Here is an 18244-nt window from a genome sequence, read left to right as displayed (position 1 = left end):
TGGAAAAGGCTGTTTGGAAAATTAAGCTACAATAGCTTATTAGCCTTGAAAAAGGCTGTTGAAAAATCAACTATTAAATCTAGTTAAATTCTGGCCAAAAGAGACTCGAAATTGAGAACTATCTTGCTCAGGAGACGAACGAAATGACGATTGACGAAACGCGAGGCCCTAATCACTGACGGACCCCGTTCGATGGTCACTGAAATCACGTGACTTCGCAAAAGAGGGAAAAAGGGGAAACCCAAATTCCTCAATATTTGAAAGAATAACCCCTTCCTATCAAAGGAATAGGCTTGGGCTTTACCTCTGCTGGGACGAGAAAGAGAGAAATCCAGTTTTGGCAATTCCCCCCCCCCTCCGGTCCTCTTCACTGAGGTCGTCAAATTCCAAGAAACTAAATGTCTTTGTTGTGTGTATTGTAGCTTCTCACTGACACCGACGCAAAAAGACAGGTGTCCTTGCACTTTGCGGCCTAGCATGACGTATTTCCCCCTCCCGGCGTCACCATCTCTTATCAGTCAATTCAAAAGAAAAAGTTTTTTCAATGGGAAAATCTATAATCACGGACAGCGTTGCCAACCGTACTCTAATTATAGTAGATTTCGATAAAATTAACTTTCAATTTTCTTCGTTTCCAATCTGTTATATTACTCTCAGTAGGCTAAAATGGAAATATCAAATCTTATTTTACAAACTAGTAACTAAAAATATTGAGGGTTATAATAGGCACCGTTTCAAAAATTTAGAGGCCCCCAAAGTAGGCCTACACTTTTTCAACGTAGGCACGTGCCTACTTGTGCCTATTGCTGGCGGGGAGCCTGCTTTTGGTTTTGTGAACCTCTGGTTGTTACAATGGACAAGAACATTTCGTTTACTACTTTGTATACAGAAAACAATTGCGCAAAGTTTGGCAAACGGTGGGTGCTTATAACGAGACAGACAGACAGACACGCAAACTTTCATAAATAAATATTAAATTATGAAAATAAAACTGATATTTTTTAAGGAAAAATGAAGATTGCAATTTGAAGTTTACGAGATAAAGCTCAAACGTTTTCTCCTCGGTTTCTCAAGAACAATTTAAGCAAGAGAGATTAAAGTAACCTCAATATGGTTTAGATAATCTACAATTTTGAAATTTTATTCCCGATATTCTCCATCGATCAAGAACTCTCGCATCTCCAAAGTTCAAATATCCGGGCTATAAAAGCTTGCTTTCCCAAGTAGAACAGCATCACATCCATTCCAGCCTTCGAACTCTTCGAATCAACTGAGCAGAAATAACAGAAAGATGTTGAAATTCGTCACTCTTCTCGCTTTGGCAGCTTTGGTAAGTTAACAAATCTTTTAAAAAGAGAGTGTTTTGTGTTTTGAGAACGTCCGACTTTTTTATTCGTAAAAAAATGAAGTCCAGATAAATTATATTTATTGCATTTTTAGTGCACGGCACAAAAGTCATCCGACTTTATCAAATTTGAAAGTGAAGGCACCTTGATTGCTCAGGCCCCAGAGTACTTCACCACCGCCATGCCCGAGTTGGAACTGAAGCCCCTGCCAGAATCTTCTTGGACATCCGCGACATCGTGGACTTCCGGTAATCTGGAGATCCGCGAGCCTCTTCCCATCGAAGTGGCCCAGAGCGGAATGACCAGCGAACACGGCAAACTGCCCTCGGAGACCATGGAGTACCCGGCCCCTTCGCTCGGCGTACACGCGCCCTTGGTCCACTTGCCCAAAGGAGGACAGGAAGTAGTCGACATTCCACACGCCAACATCCGCCTTCCAGGGAACTCCATCCAGAACAAAGACCTGCACCTTAACCTACCCAGTCCAATCGTCGAAGCCCCCAAACCCATCTTCCAGAACAAGGACGTCCTCTTCCGTCTGCCGCAACCCATCTTCTACGTGCCCAGACCCGTCATCCAACACAAGCCCATCGTCTACAAAGTGGGACACACTCTCCGACCTCTCCTCACCAAGGTCAACACTCGCCCCTACCTCTTCAAAGTTCCTCAACTTCAACTAACCGGAAAGAGCTCCTACACTCAAGCCATTCCCAAGGAATACTAAAATGTATCAAATTAAATATTGCAATAAAATTTTAAATACATACCCTTATTAAAAGGGTGAAAGTGATTTAATGATCAGTTTTATTGTCAGCGCTCGGTACTCAGCGCTTTAATCAAAATCATATAATGAAACGTTGTTTCACACTCGCCTCTACCTATTCAAAGTCCCCTGAGCTCAACAATCCCCAGAAAAGGGTGAAAATGAGATTTATAAGGCTGGCTATTTTTAATATAGAACGAACTATCAGTTCTATTATCAGTTAAATGATACATACAGGGTGTTACGGATAAGAGTACCGAAACTTTCTATATGCATTCTATGGGTCTCTATGACTAAAAAATGTGAGATATGGGCTCCCAAAAAACTACCCCAATTTCCGGACACAGCCTTAAATCTGGCAAACAATATTCTTCCTTGAACCAAATTGTTTTTATTAAACTATCAATTGTTTTTTATCCGTGAGGCGAGAAACTTTAATAACAAGTGGCAAAAGTTCATTAATATACACTCTGTTTAAAAAGTCTTCGACAGGTGAAATCTTTGCCCTCTTTTTAATTCTACTAGAAACCTATAATAGATAGATCGATGAAACCAATTGCAACTATTATTTATTTTCCAATATCTTTCGTTATTTATCGGTTTCGTCCGCCAAAAATTAATAGTTTTAGCGGGTACCGTCAAAAGTCATTTTTGACAACGGCACTGACTCGCGCGTTTTTGAATTCACAATGGTCGATTCATATTTAGAAAGTGGACAAATTTTCCCTCTACAACCAACGGTTGAGAAGTTATCGCGTTTACAAACTTTCGTCGAAATTGGGAAACACATAAAATGCATCAAGCGATTATTAATAACCCAACTTCGACAGCGACATTAACCGTCAAACCTCGAAATTGTTTTCGTGCACCGTGTCAAGGACTCAAGGCCGAGGTCAAATAAAACGCTTTATTTTGAAAACTGAATTTCATTGGAAAGATGGAAGCGAAAGAGAAGGCCCCATCGTTCAATTAAAAATCAGCTCAATGCGAACGCGACGGTGAGGTTACGGGCGCGTGCTCTCTCTGCGCCGAGAGCGATTAAAGCGAGCGAAAATCCTCTTCGTTCGCGACAGACTCGTCCATCGCGCCATAAGCGGCTACCGGTGATCGCGGCATCTCCACGTTTAGAGAAAGCTCGCTCGCTTAAGAAAGAGCGAACGAGGAGAGAGCGGGATTTGTGTAGCATAGATTTAATTCGCTCGCTGACAAATCCTCTTTAGTTGATTTTGTGATATTTTAAGAAATCGATGTGTAATACGCTCAGCAAACAAACAACAAAAATATTGTTTCTTAGCTTGCTTTTTTATTAAGCAAATGGACCCGACCTTTTTTTGGCTTACTTTTTGAACGTGATTATTTACATCTAAGCAATCGCATCTTTTGCCCATGTTTGGACCCTAGGTGTTGAAGTATGTTTGGGGTTAAGAATATTTTCATGATCTAAGTTTATTTTTAAACCCGTGGATTTGGGACTAATATTTTGCTTATTTGCCATCATACATTTATTACAAAAATCATATAAAATAATAAAAATGGCGCGGAAAGTCGGAAATTAGTGAAGACTAGGCTAGAAGAAACTACGCTACTCCTTAAAATCGACAGCTCTCAATTTCTTACGGGTTTGCCAGATAAATATTTTTCTCTCACACGAAAAACCGGCCAAACCTTCACCTTGGATTAATAATACTCTCCACCTGCATATATTACTCTACCTTCCCGCGTGCATTTCGCCACGGCTGCCGATGCGCATAAAAGGGAGTGAAAAAACGTACGCGATGACTTGTTTTTCAAGGAAGTTCCTCTAATTTGGCTTCCGTTTGTTACGTGTTCTGCTTACCGAGGTTGTCTGCTCTCCGCGTTTCAAATAAAACGGCGGTTAGGGTTAAGGAGTAATCCGTTTTCGGGAGTTGTATTGTTAACAATTATTAGAGATTATGGATGAGTAACTAAGTATTATTATTATTCAAAGTTAGGTATTATAACTTTTATCAAAATGGGCGTAAAACGGTGTGCCTATTAGAGAGCTGCAGAGCAGCGAAAATACCATACCGTTTCCGCTCCGTTTTGTTTCCGCCCGTTTCCGGTCCGTTTAGTTTATCGCCAATTATTTCCGTCCGTTTCCGGTCCGCTTTGTTTATCGTCCGTTATTTCCGTCCGTTTCCGCTCCGGTTTATTTCTAGCCCATTATTTCCGTCCGTTTCCGCTCTGGTTTATTTATCTCCCATTATTTCCGTCCGTTTCCGCTCCGGTTTATTTATCTCCCATTATTTCCGTCCGTTTCCGCTCCGGTTTATTTCTCTCCCATTATTTCCGTCCGTTTCCGCTCCGTTTTATTTATCGTCAATATTTTCCGTCCGTTTCCGCTCCGTTTGTTTCTCCAATATTATTTCCGTTCGTGTTCCGCTCAGTTTCATTAATCGTCTATATTACTTAATATTTATGCTCAGTTTCCGCTCCCATTTTATATTTTGCTTTCCCTCAGTATACACTCTTTTTAGAAAGGTTTACTGGGCGGCGCCATTATCGTTCAGACAACCAACGAGCCAGCCTTCTACCGCAGAAATTTCATCCCCCCAAAACCGGTTGTCTCATCACCCTCCCTGTAGACTGTAAGGTAATGGCGGTCAATTGTGAAGGCGCGTTTTTAGAGTCTATAGTCTTGAAAAATGAGGAAAAATTATTTTATTTTCCTGAATACAAAAATTTACAGAAACAATTATTATTTCTATTGAATTGAATGTAAAACTAAACCTTTACCGCAAGCCGGTCACCCCGCCAAATTATTGCCCCTTTTCGCTAAATGGCCTTTGTACCTTTTGCGATTCTGCGCATTGATGTACGCAACGTAGTTGTAGAGAAAAAGGCTTCAGTTGCAGTTATGTTTCCCACGAGCCGGTGAAGAAGGGGGATTATGATCTCACTGTCTGGAAAAGTGGGAGATCCAATCAGCAGCCAAGAGAGAAATGAAAACAGTGTCCATGCTTCAATATACGACGTTTTTTTCGGAAATTTGCTCCGATCCCGTTCCATTACAAAGGTTTTGGAAAATTTTACTCCGATATCCCGTTCCGTTACAACGATTTTTCGGAAATTTGCTCCGATCCCGTTCCGTTACAACGATTTTTCGGAAATTTGCTCCGATACCGTTCCGTTACAACGATTTGTCGGAAATTTGCTCCGATCCCGTTCCGTTACAACGATTTTTCGGAAATTTGCTCCGATCCCGTTCCGTTACAAAGATTTTTCGGAAATTTGCTCCGATCCCGTTCCGTTACAAAGAATTTTCGGAAATTTGCTCCGATCCCGTTCCGTTACAACGATATTTCGGAAATTTGCTCCGATCCCGTTCCGTTACAAAGATTTTTCGGAAATTTGCTCCGATCCCGTTCCGTTACAACGATTTTTCGGAAATTTGCTCCGATCCCGTTCCGTTACAACGATTTTTCGGAAATTTGCTCCGATCCCGTTCCGTTACAAAGATTTTTCGGAAATTTGCTCCGATCCCGTTCCGTTACAAAGATTTTTCGGAAATTTGCTCCGATCCCGTTCCGTTACAAAGATTTTTCGGAAATTTGCTCCGATCCCGTTCCGTTACAACGATTTTTCGGAAATTTGCTCCGATCCCGTTCCGTTACAAAGATTTTTCGGAAATTTGCACCGATCCCGTTCCGTTACAAAGATTTTTCGGAAATTTTGCTCCGATTCCGTTCCGTTACAACAAATTTTCGGAAATTTGCTCCGATTCCATTCCGTTCCTCTACTTTCTTATAAATTAGCTTCGATTCCGTTCCAGCGCCGCGGAACGGAACGGAGTCCGCGGAAACGGAATAATTTCCGCTCCGTTGCAGCTCTCTAGTGCCTATCCACGTTGTAGAAGTGATTCACGCTTTTATCACGAAGATCATATGGCTGGGGTAAAGTTTTTTCCATTTGCAAAGCCAATTTCAAATCCTAATACTTGTAAAAGCTTGGCTTCAGGAAGCCAGACCAGAATTTAATATCTCAAATATCAATGAAAATACTTACATATGTAGTAGGCATTTTGTCGAAAGAATGGGCCTTCTGTTCAACATCCTGACCCTATTAATGTCAATGTAAGTTTGTGACTATAAATGAAACAAACCTTTAAGAGATAGATTAATTATATTTATTACTCTTCAAGCAATTTGATCAACAAATTGAACCTAGAGACAAAAATACACCACGGATTATGACAGTGGCGTAGCTAAGGGTTCGCCCCCCCCCCCGCGAAACTATTTTAGGGGCCCCTTAGGTTTTTCAAGGGGAGGGGGGGGGCTTCCTTAAATTGGTATTCGGCGGCTTATGCCGCGAAATTACATGTAGGCTTTCGCTGTGCCATAAACTTTATCGGAAATAAATTTAAAATTCTGAAACATTTTTTGGTGAAATAAGGACTCCATGCACTTATAACTAGCAAGATCATTTTATTCTATACTCACAAAGCAAAATTCAATTACGTAGCAAAGCGTCTATGTTTGACTGCCATGAATTTTTCGACGACTTCGTTCAAATCGAGTTTCTGGCAAATTTCATGTTCTATGCTCAACACAGCTAACGCACTTAACCTAGTATCGGTCATCGTGTTTCTTAGGTAAGTTTTTATTAACTTGAGCTTGGAGTTCAGCTGAAGCAGATGAAACGGGTAAAGTCAAATACAACTGAAAAGCAGTGCAAATATCTGGCAGACTACTTGCAAGATAAGTGTTGTCAACGTCTAAAAATTTTGCCAATTCTTTGATGGACGACATTTTTCTTCTCTTTATTTCTGGAGACATTAGGGTTTTAAAGCTTATCACCTGATCAACTAAACCATACGATAAATCGGATTCGTATTTCTCGATAAGTTTGGTAGCTTTATCTCGAAGTTCTTCATTTCTGTTAATTGTACAGGGTTTAGGAACGAAAAGTTATCATTAATGTTTTTCATACTAATGAAGCGATTTGTTAATTGATGAATTATGATGTCAAGTGATTCGTTGAAAACCGTTACTTGGAAACTTTTGAGAGCATCTTCAATTCTATCATCAGAAGAAAGTTCGTCATAAAATCGTTTTACTCGCTTTTTACGTTTTGAAATAAGTTTGCATTCTATATTCCACGTTTTCGCCAGTTCCTTCGCTTCGTCAATTATTTGCGAAAAATTATTTCTAACCATAGTTAAATTATCTCTCGCGTCTTCTAACAACGCGCAAGCGTTCTGAAGATCAGCAGACGAACTCTGAAGTAATTTTGAGACTAAATTGATATTTTCTAAGACTTTACTTTGGAATGCAAGCAGCAAAACAAAGTCGAAAGTTTCTAGTTTTTTTCTAAGACTGATGACTTCCTGCCTTTCTCCCGATTTTTGGCTTTTAAGTACTACGCACGATAAACACTGCATAACGTGTTTAAAATTGTTCTTTAAAGCTATTAGAGAATCAAATCGAGACGACCATCTTGTTGGACATAATTTTTTTAAGGTTTTTGCAACGCACTTTTCATTTGCTAAAGTATTTTTCAGGTCGTGCCAACGTGCTACACTTTCACTGAAAAATACGTAAACACTGTTAACTCGTTCATAAAATTGGTTCAATTCTACAATATTTTTTACTGAGTCATTCAAAACTAGGTTTAAATTGTGAGCTGCACAGTGGACAAACTCAGCATTCGGAACACGCTTTTTTATGCGTGCCTGCAAACCCGTATATCTCCCGCTCATGTTTGCAGCGCCATAATAGCCCTGTCCTCGGCAATTTTTACCTCTCCGAGGGGACAAAGTCCCCTAGGAGGGGTTATACAATCACCGTGTCCCTCTGTGGGTCTGTGGGTCTGTGGTTCGCATTTTCGGGGCAAAGGGTAATCACTGCGTACGCAGTTTCTCGAGATCTCTGCGTTCGCAGTTTTTCGAAGGGTTGGCAAAACCATCGTGTGACGGTGAGCGTTAACGTATTCATTTGCGGTTTGGTCTGGATGGTGTTTTTCGCTCACCGTCGTGACGGTTGGTGTGTTACGTTTTTGTAATGTTTTTGCGTAGGTTGTGAGTGTTGAGTTTACGTTCTGATGGTTGTGCATGTTGAGTCTGTTGTGTTTGTATGGGCGTTTTCTCTCCAACTTCTTCTTAATGACTTTGGGACGGCCCGAGTGCTGAGTGTAATGCTACCTCTCAACGTCCAATGGCAGGGTTTCCACCAGTTGTACACGGTATTCGTCTTAGTATCAATTTGCGATCGCATCGGGCGGGATTTGAACCCGAGACCTCCTGCTTGACAGGCGGACGTTCTACCACAGAACCACCGACACTTGTTACGCTTTATTGAAAATTAGACCTTCAGCTTTATCGGAAGCTTATTTAATATTACGAAATTTTGGTTTAATTGAAATAGAATTGAAATTGAAATTTTTGCATCGAAGAAATTCTAATTTAGCGTTTCTCTATTGATTAAAAACAAATGCGCCACCCAGGTTTCGAACCCAGGCCATTCGGCTTGGCAGTCGAGCGCTCTACCACAGAACCACCGATAGCTGCTAAGTTTCACTGAAATTAAGACACGCATCGTAAGCATAATAGGTAATAAAGTCTTTTTTTATTAATGAATTTATGAAGGCCTAATCTGGTTTTTTTACGAATGAAATTTTAAAGGTTAAATCTTGTTTTAGCGCAGTCAGCCGAGATAAGAGGGTTAAAGGGTAGACCCTGTGGGTGGTCCACTTTGTTACTTTTTGTTATTTATTTACGGGTATTCTTAACGACCTATATATAGTTGTGTTAATTCAAAGTTGATAATTTAAAGTTTATTGCTTTAAGAGCTGGCGGTTAGTCAAGTGGCTCTCTGTGCTTTGTTGATGGTAAGGTTTTTGCTTCTTGTAAATATATTTGGTGTGGATATTTGGATATCTACGATTTCTAACGCAGTCAATGATTTCCTGGGTGTGCGAGTCATTATATGATATTGGAAATTAGACGGCATTGGTCTTTTTCATGCGGTATGTGTCACAACGTCAACTGGAAGTCTACATGTACGAGTGTTGAAATAAAATGAGCGTTAAAGATGCGGCAAGTATTTCGTAAGCGAGAAAAATACAAATACCATCTGTAGATATTTCTTTCATTAAAATTTGCTTAGTATTATATTCAACTGATAAACATGTACTGTAAAAAGGGTTAAATTCAGTTGTGCATTGTTTTAGTAAGTCTAACTCGCTGTTGTAATTACTTAATTTATAATATTCTGAATAAATTAAACTCGATTGTTTCGACTCAATTATTTAAATTAAAATTAAAATTTTATACCGGGCAGGGTTTGAACCGAAAATACGTTTTTCGTAAATAACTCTGAATTGCGGCGATATCTTTGGAGGTCGTGTCGAGAAATTAATACCACTAGGGACCATTCTTCCGAGGAGAGGTATATTTTGGCTTGCCAACTTGTTCAAATTAATACCAAAATGATCTTCTAGTACTCGTATTACTTCATTTTCAAAGTATTCTGCAGAATGACTAGTAACTTCAAAAAATCCTAGGAAGCTTTCTTTTATTTCAAATGCCTCAGTTTTGGCTTTATTTAGGTCCAGGTTTAAAAACCGTATTACCAAGCTAAGTTGATCTTTTCTTGATATATCAGGTGTAGTATCGAGGATTATAGAAAAAAAAGGGTTGTTTATTTATTTCACCAATGATTTTCTTTAGCACGCTATCACTTAAAAAAGAAATCATTTCATTTTGCATTTGTGGACTGAAATATTTATTTTGGGTTTTTTATTGGAAATGTGAGCTTTAAGTACAGGGTCATACCGAGACAGTAAATCCATAAAACTCAAAAAATTTCCAGATTGCGGACCTATATTATTTATGTTCTCACGATGACCTCGAAAGGGAAGTTGGCATAAGGCTAGTGATCTTGTAATATCAAAAATTCGAGTTAAAATGGCTTTCCAATTGTCAGAGCTCTTGCTGAGAAACGTTTGAATAGTTTTGTTACTTTTCCAGGCGCTATACGTCATACATGAATTTAAATGAGCAGCACTAGTTTCGTGGGTCTTTATCTTTTTACTTAATCCCTGCCAGTCCTTTATACGACCTTCGCGCCAGGCATTATTAGGCCTGTCTAGGCTGTCTTTCTTGTCGTCACCGTCAAATAGCCAACACGGTTCACAGTACACTCCATTTAATGTGGGGGAATAGCATAACCAGTATCTTTCTATTTTCTGTCCCGTCTTTGTATAAGAATAATAGTAATCACTGCTAAATGACCTGACAAACCTTTTACTTGTATCTTTTGGAAATGGTCCTTTCGGCTTACAAGGCTCACTTGAAAGAATTTTTAATTTGGTATCGTCGTCTAAGAATTCTGGATATAGACCTCTGTCCGTACTTAATTGCAGTGTTTCATAACGTTTTTCCTGGATAGTTTGTGGTTGAACTTCTTCTGTTGCAAATCCCCAACCCGATTCAGAAATTTCGTTATTCAAGTTCAGTTCCATTTCTTTATCTGCCTGTTCATGAGAACAGGCTGCCACAGAGTCATGTTCGATTTCTAAATCGCCTGGCCAAGTACGGAGTGTCTATTTTGGCCTGTTTTTCGGGCCAAATTAGCCGGGGACTATTTTGGCCCGTTTTTTGGGCTAAATTAGCTTGCCGTCCAATGCTTAGCTATTTTAGCCTGAAAAACGGGTCAAAATAGTCTTCACCGCGCGGCCAACACTATTTTGGCCTGTTTCTCAAATCGGGTGAAAATAGTGTGCGACTGAGTTACCATTATTTTGGCCTGTTTTTCGGGCTTCAACTTTTTTCAGGCGAAATTAGTCCTGACCGCGCGGCGTACACTATTTTAGCCAGTTTTTCGCGACATCGAATTTTACGGCTTATTTAGTTCTTATACAGGGTGTCCACTAAAAAATGAACCAGGGCGAATATCTCAAAATCTGTTTTAGGTACGATTTTGAAATTTTCAAGTCATTTACAAGATGTAGGGGGAAACCTACTGCGAAAATGTCGATGACCTTGATCCATGTCTTCAAGGTCATCCAAAAACTAACTCAAGAACCGTAAGTGTTACAAAGTTGGTTCCAATTAGAAAAGTGTTCCACGCGACTTTTTAAGTACAAATAGCTCTGATTTGACCAATAGGAAGCCGATGTAAGTGTTAGAAAGTTGGTTCCAATTAGAAAAGTGTTTCACGTCATATTGTAGGTCTAATTAGCTTTGATTCGATCGAATTTAACCAATAGGAAGTCGTGGAACTGTTTTTCAAAATCACAAAGGTCGTTAAAAAGAAAATTGAAAGAAAACGCACATAACTCGAAACCAATTCGTGTTACATCGAAATTTGCTAGACAAACTTATTATGGTGGGAGTTTTTCAAGTTTGTAAAATTGGTTAACCTTGAAGACGTGGAACACTTTTCTAATTGGAACCAACTTTCTAGAGGTCGGGATGGTTAACTTTTATTCAATAGATGAAGCTCTCAAAATTATTCGTAAAACGTTTTGACCAAGTAATTTATATTTCTGTATTATCCGATTAATTTTTTGATAAATTTTTAAGACTAATCGGAAAAACGACGTTTTTTTCGATAAAAAGCTCAAATTTCACGAATAATACATGTTTTTTAATCATTTTCCGAAATATTAACCAGTAAATTTCTTTGTTTAAATTTTTTTCCCGAAAAAAATCAATTTAAACAGGAATAGTAACCGTCACAACTTTCTAAGTTCACTTACGGTTCTCACGTTTGTTTTTTGTATGACATTGAAGACATGGTTCAAGTTCATGGAAATTTTTAAACTAAAGACCCTCAATCCTGATGAGGATATGTAGCAAATTTCAGCACTCTAACACGAGTATCTTTAGAGTTATCAGCTCCCTAACCTCGCTTTCGACACGTTATCAACTTAACGACCTTCTTGTTTTTCATCTAGCATTTCTCGGCTTCCTATTGGTCAAATCCGATCAACTCAAAGCTATTCGTACATACAAAGTCACGTGGAACACCTTTCTAATAGGAACCAACTTTGTAACACTTACGGTTCTCGAGTTAGTTTTTGGATGACCTTGAAGACATCGACATTTTCGCAGTAGGTTTCCCCTATATCTTGTATACGACTTGAAAATTTCAAAATCGTATCTAAAACATATTTTGAGATATTCGCCCTGGTTCATTTTTTAGTGGACACCCTGTATATCGAAGTGGCGTATGTGGGGAGGGGGGGTAACTTAATTTTAATTTAGCTCAACGACTTTTCAAGTTAGAACGACCAAATTTGACATACATCATCTCATTTCTCTAGCGAGTAGAGTGGCGCACCCGATTGAGAGGGAGGGGAGGGAAAGGGGTATTCTGTTAATTCAATTTTATTGTTTTCAGCGCGCACCTTTCCAGTTAGAAAACCTTAATTTTACATATTTGTTCTCATTTCTCTAAGTAAGCGAGTTCTACAATTTCTCCAGTGGCGCACTCGGTGGCGGGGATCTTTAGTTAGAATATGAATAAGAACTCTCATAAAGATGTTGTTTTCCTAGGGTGATGAACATAGCGAAAATGTTGAAGCATTGGAAAAGCCAGAAAAAATTAGTCATACAATATGGGAACCGCTGGAAGAAAAGGGGACTGTAGATTCAGAAGAATTTGTGTTAAAATTTAAAGAATTTTTCAACTCTGAGGAATGGCAGGTTTTTAAAAAGAGTGGTTGGTTTTCAAGATTGACAAACGAAAACTTAGAGCTGCATACTATCAGCGAGAAAACTAGTAGCATATTGATTCGCTTACTAGTCAATCCAGATCAAACGTTTTCATTGCGTGTTTTGAATAGAAGTATCGTGCGGCATAATTTAGTTACATTGCCAGAAAACATTTCGGATAGCACCTCATTGTTGACAGTTTCAAACGAACTTAAGAGCTTAAATGTTGGTGCTGGTAATAGCGAAGATCATATTGTCCAGCTATTAAAGGATAGGCAACGAGGGCATTTTTCATGGCTTACTGCGTCACAACACGATGATAAATGTACAATCCTAACAAATAAGAAGATTTGCAATAGTTGTACACGGTTACGAAATTACGCCTCACAGTCCATCTCGAGGAAGAAAAACAAACATATTATTGAAATACAAAAATTGTTCTAAAGAAGTGCTAATTGAGATGTTAAAGCAATCCAAAGAAAATGAGAAAAATACATCAAACAAATTGAAACGTTTGCAGCAAAAGGCCAAGAAAATGATAAAGAAATCGGGGCATTCTCTACCAGTAAATGACCATGAGTGTCTAAAAACTATTTTAACGGAAAGATTATCTAACGTCGAAAGTGAAAAAAATAGCTTTGTTTCATTGTTTTTGCAAACGCAACTGAAAATGTGTCAAAAAGATAATCCTCATGGAAGAAGGTGGCACCCATTGATTATACAGTGGTGCCTGTACCAATTTCATAAGTCTCCGGCAGCTTACCGAAGCTTGGCTGAATCCCAAATTCTTAAACTACCTTCCTACAACACACTTTTCCGACACTCTTGGCGTGAAGGAAAAACACCAGGTTTTAATAACAAAATGCTGAATCGAATGAATGAAGAAGTCAAACCGGAAACCCTAAAACCTCTTCAACAATATTTCTCTATTTTACTACATGAAATAAAAGTTAAAGAGGGCCTACTTTATAAAAAAGTGACAGGTGATATTGTGGGCTATACCCATCTCAATGATGCACGCAATAAGATAAATGGGCTGGATTGTGATTTGTTGAAAGATAAACCATGCAGTGGCTACCCACATCCTACAATTAATGTTACGAGGAACCACAACGAAACTTCAGTACCCTTTCGCCCATTTTGCCACTAGTAGTTTAAGTGGTGATGATTTGAATTCCATTATTTGGGAAGCTGTGGAAAGACTCGAGGGATTGGGCTTCAAAATAATTTCAATTATTGGAGACGGCGCTGCAACAAATAGTCGTTTCTTTAATATGAATGCAACCGAAGGTTCTGCCCATTATTGTAGAAAACCCTACGCCACAGATGAAGAACGCCCAGTATTCCTAATATTCGACCCACCACATCTAATGAAAACGGCAAGGAACTGTCTGTATAATAGTGATGAGAATTGCAATGTTCGGCTCATGTACAGGAATGGACAAAATTTAACCTGGAAACCAATAAGAAACCTATATGAGCACGAAAAACATATGCCTGGAAATCTCCGGAAAGCGTATAAATTGTCATCAGACAACGTTAATCTAAATTCCTACAGTAAAATGAAAGTGGCCTTCGCTTGTCAAGTTTTAAGCAAAACAGTGGGAAATTCCCTTGAAAATTACTATGGCAACGAGTATTCTGAATTGGTTAAATTTATCAACTTATTTGACCAATGGTTTGATATTCTCAACTCTACAAATGCCCACGAAGCTTACTTTAAAAGAAAACCAAACAAAAAACCATTTAAATCTGTAAATGATCAACGGCTGAAGGTAAAAAACAAACTAAGCTAAGATCATAAGCCAAATATAACCTCGACTAATGTATTCTTTTTGTCAGGAAGACTTCTTGGGCTATCTAACTGAATGGGAAATCGATAGGGATGTGCGAGTAGTGGTTTTTGGTGATCGAGTCGGGTATCGAGTACTCGACAAGCTTTCGTCGAGTAGTCGAGTCGGGTAATATTTTGGTCGAGTCGGGTACTCGAGTACTCGATTAAGCTAAAATTTTTCCTTATTCGAGTATCGAGTATTTAAGAAAAATCGTTCGGGTACTCGAGTAGTTTGAAAAATTGCCCGGGGTTGTCGATTAAAGAAAAACCAGTAGCTAATTAAAAATTTTATTAATTTTAATAACTTTAAAATCTAAATAAACTTAATTATATTATTCTTTTACTTAGCTTTAACATAGTTCCGTACGGTTTTTAATTGTTAAAAGAATACGTTAAGCCTAACATCCGAAAAACGCCGCCGTCAGAGTCGTGAAAAAACGCCTAAGTGAAGCTCGATTCGAAACCGAAACTTTAGAGAAATGGTCGAGGCGTATAACACTAGTTATCACCGATCGATCAAATGCACACCCGTAGAAGTTACGTCATCAAGTTCGAAACGTGTTTGGGAAAACCTCTACGGTGACGTGGATTTTGCGCTACCTAAGTCGTACGCGTTCGAAGTTGACGACGTAGTTCGGATAAGTACGCGCAAGGACATCTTCGATAAAGGATACCTTCCCACGTGGTCTGAAGAACTTTTCAAAATATCCGAGAGGTTACCCCGCAGCCCTCCGGTATATAAGATACGCGCCCTGGACAACGAGGTCATTACGGGAATTTTCTACCGAGAACAACTACAGAATGTGGGGAAGGACCTAAATAATAGCACTTTCAAAATTGAGAAAGTGCTACGTACACGACGAAAAGCAGACGGAAGTGTAGAAAAGCTGGTTCGCTGGAAAGGATATCCCCCATCATTCGACAGCTGGGTGCGAGAAATTGATTTAGTATGAGTTTCTACATTACATTACCTTCGGATTCGTCTATGAGTTATTTCCCGAATAACACGACCAGTAAATTCCGTACATATTTACCAGAATCGGTAAAACTGCAGGGACCCTACGAGGTGGCTTTGGCGGAGATTAGCTATCCTCACACTTGGAACAATATGCCGGTATCCTGCGCGTTGACTTTAACTAGCGCTGTAAAATCTATGGTTAGCAGTGGATACTTTAAAATGATAGAACTACCAGCTGGTTACTACGGAAATATCGAGGACCTTTTGGAACAACTCAATTACGACGAAGACGATATCGCCGACGTGTCAATACTGAAAAATAACGTGACCGCCGAAGATAATATTTACGATCCTGACACGCCTGTGGAAGCGAAATTCGTGTTTAGATATATCGCTAGAATTCGTCGCGTGGAGGTTTCCGTTAAAACGAATTACTCGTTAACTATACCGGGTACCCTGGCGGTCATGATGGGATTTTCCAAAGATGCAACGAAAACTACTAGCTTCGCCCAGATCAGAACGGCAACGTTCCCTGTTGATTTGGACGCCGGTCTTCATTCTCTATTCGTATATTCTGATATTGTGGAAAGCAGAGCTGTAGGAGACGTACACGTGCCTTTGCTCCGAATAGCGAGCGTGCAAGGGAGAGACGGCGACACGGTGGACAAAGAATTTTCCCGACCTCACTACCTGCCGGTTTCCGCCAATACGTTTCAATCCATCGAAATTAACGTTATGAGCGAGATGGGAGTCCCCGTAAAGTTTGAAAGAGGAAAGGTACACGTAACTCTACACTTTAGACCTCAAAGATTGTGGACACCCTTATAAATAAAGGACACGAAAAACGTACACTCCTCATTCTTATTGTGAACGTTATACGAAACGCATCATGAAGTATCAACACTCTTCACCAATCAATCAGTCGGACTACGACCGGCATTTTTTAAGCCAGATTGAACATTATCAGACGGGAAATGGGTCAATACCCGTTTATCAAGGTCTCGCCGTTCAGCGAGGTTACGGTCTTGGAAATTTCATCGCCTCCGCCTTTCGACAAGCTATCCCGATTTTGAAAAAGGGCGCCATTTTCTTAAGAAAAAAGTTTTTGAAAACCGGGGCTAGAGTTGCGGCGGACGTCGCTAGTGGTGTACCGATTAAGGATTCGCTTAAAAGCCACGGCACGACGGTGGGGAAGGAAACAATTTTGGAATTGAATGACGTGGTGAAACAGAAAATGTCCGGAAACGGGAATAAAAGGAATTGTAAACGAAAAAGGTTAATCAGTTCAGTCTCGAGCAAGAAGAAGCGAACATCGTTTTTTAAACCCTCCGATATTTTTTCTTAATATAATATGGCACACATCCACCCCGATTCGCGAGCGTCGGTGAGTTCCGAATTGGAGCTTTTCAATGTCCCGCTCACTAACTCCAGCATCGTAAGTGGCGAATGGGTCGAGTACAGCCCCATTTCTAACATTAACGAAAATTCAACAATTACGTTCAACGTGGCCGGAAACTCTGAAACATATATTGACATGTCAAAAACGCTACTCCATCTACAAGTTCGACTCGTTGACCCGGTGGATGGCAAGACAATACCGAAGGCGGCGGTATATTCGGCTGATGGCAAAACAATCACCACGCCAGCGGATGAGGTAGCGCCCGTAAATCTGTTTCATTCCAGTCTTTTTAACGAAGTGCACCTGTCGTTGGGAGACAGGTCGGTAACGCCATCACCGCATAATTATCCGTACAAGTCCATGTTTCAAACCGCCGTGACATTTGGAGGACCGGCAAAAACGAGTTATCTGACGGCGGCGTTGTTCTTCAAAGATACCGCTGGGAAATTCGACACTCCTTCGGAAAACGAAGGATTCCAGAAAATAATGAATTTTGCCCAACAAGGAACGATCGATTTGATGGGAACGGTTCACGCGGACCTGTGTCAGCAGTCGCGTTTCATCCCAAACATGATTGACTTAAAGTTCAAATTTATTAAAAGTCCTAACGAATTTTGTATTCACGCTCTTGGTGGAGTCAAGTGGAAAGTACAATACGAGTTGGCTTCCCTGTATATCAGGAAAGTAAAGTTGACTCCCGAAATTATAATTTCTCACGCGAAATGTCTGGAGCTTTCTACCATGAAATACCCCATTACTCGAACCGAATGTAACTTGCGTTCGAGATAATTTGTTCATGGGTCAATTACCCAAAAGAGTCCTTTTCGCTCTCGTGGAACAGAACGCTTATCTGGGAGAATACACGCAGTCGCCTTTCAATTTCGAACACTTTGATTTAAATCATATAGCGCTATTCCTAGACGGAACCAGTATCCCTCATAAAGCTTTGACACCCAATTTTCGAGAAAATCAGTATATGAGATCGTACATCAATCTTTTCACCCAGACTTCGCAATGGCTCCTTGACGAGGGTAACTTTATATCTCGCGAAGAATTTCCCCATGGGAACTGTATATTCGTATTCGACCTGAGTGCCGATCTCAGTGGCTCTAACTCGCAATTCCAGTTGATAAAGAACGGAAACTTACGATTAGAATTAAAGTTCGCCAAGGACTTACCGAAGACTGTTAGCGTTTTATATTACGCCGAATTTCAAAATTTAATTGAAATAGATAAAAACCGAAACGTAATCTACGATTATAGCAA

The 18244-nt window shown here is 39.7% G+C and overlaps 3 protein-coding genes across 3 annotated transcripts; all 3 read left to right on the top strand.

The window, feature by feature from the left end:
* Window positions 1–1251: 1251 nt before the first annotated feature.
* On the top strand, window positions 1252–2070 carry LOC149945230 (uncharacterized). Its single transcript, XM_090176445.1, has 2 exons — window positions 1252–1330; window positions 1441–2070. Exons 1-2 carry the CDS (start codon window positions 1292–1294, stop codon window positions 2068–2070), a joined length of 669 nt encoding a protein of 222 aa, XP_090032571.1. The 5' UTR covers window positions 1252–1291.
* Window positions 2071–15100: 13030 nt separating this feature from the next.
* LOC149945229 (uncharacterized) lies at window positions 15101–15574 on the top strand. Its single transcript, XM_090176444.1, has one exon. It carries the CDS (start codon window positions 15101–15103, stop codon window positions 15572–15574), a length of 474 nt encoding a protein of 157 aa, XP_090032570.1.
* A 1356-nt stretch (window positions 15575–16930) lies between these two features.
* On the top strand, window positions 16931–17767 carry LOC149945228 (uncharacterized protein F54H12.2-like). The gene has a single exon (XM_090176443.1). It carries the CDS (start codon window positions 16931–16933, stop codon window positions 17765–17767), a length of 837 nt encoding a protein of 278 aa, XP_090032569.1.
* Window positions 17768–18244: the final 477 nt, after the last annotated feature.

The sequence above is a fragment of the Leiobunum rupestre genome, chromosome 5 (genome assembly GCF_980474605.1).
Source record: "Leiobunum rupestre chromosome 5, qqLeiRupe1.1.hap1, whole genome shotgun sequence".
Taxonomy (NCBI): domain Eukaryota; kingdom Metazoa; phylum Arthropoda; class Arachnida; order Opiliones; family Sclerosomatidae; genus Leiobunum; species Leiobunum rupestre.
This window is presented reverse-complemented; position numbering and strand designations above follow the sequence as displayed.

Coding starts and splice junctions, on each gene's coding strand:
- LOC149945230 (XM_090176445.1), top strand. CDS start 1,292: ATGTTGAAATTCGTCACTCTTCTCGCTTTGGCAGCTTTG. Junction 1,331..1,440: donor TTCTCGCTTTGGCAGCTTTG/GTAAGTTAACAA, acceptor TTGCATTTTTAG/TGCACGGCACAAAAGTCATC.
- LOC149945229 (XM_090176444.1), top strand. CDS start 15,101: ATGGTCGAGGCGTATAACACTAGTTATCACCGATCGATCAAATGCACA.
- LOC149945228 (XM_090176443.1), top strand. CDS start 16,931: ATGGCACACATCCACCCCGATTCGCGAGCGTCGGTGAGTTCCGAATTG.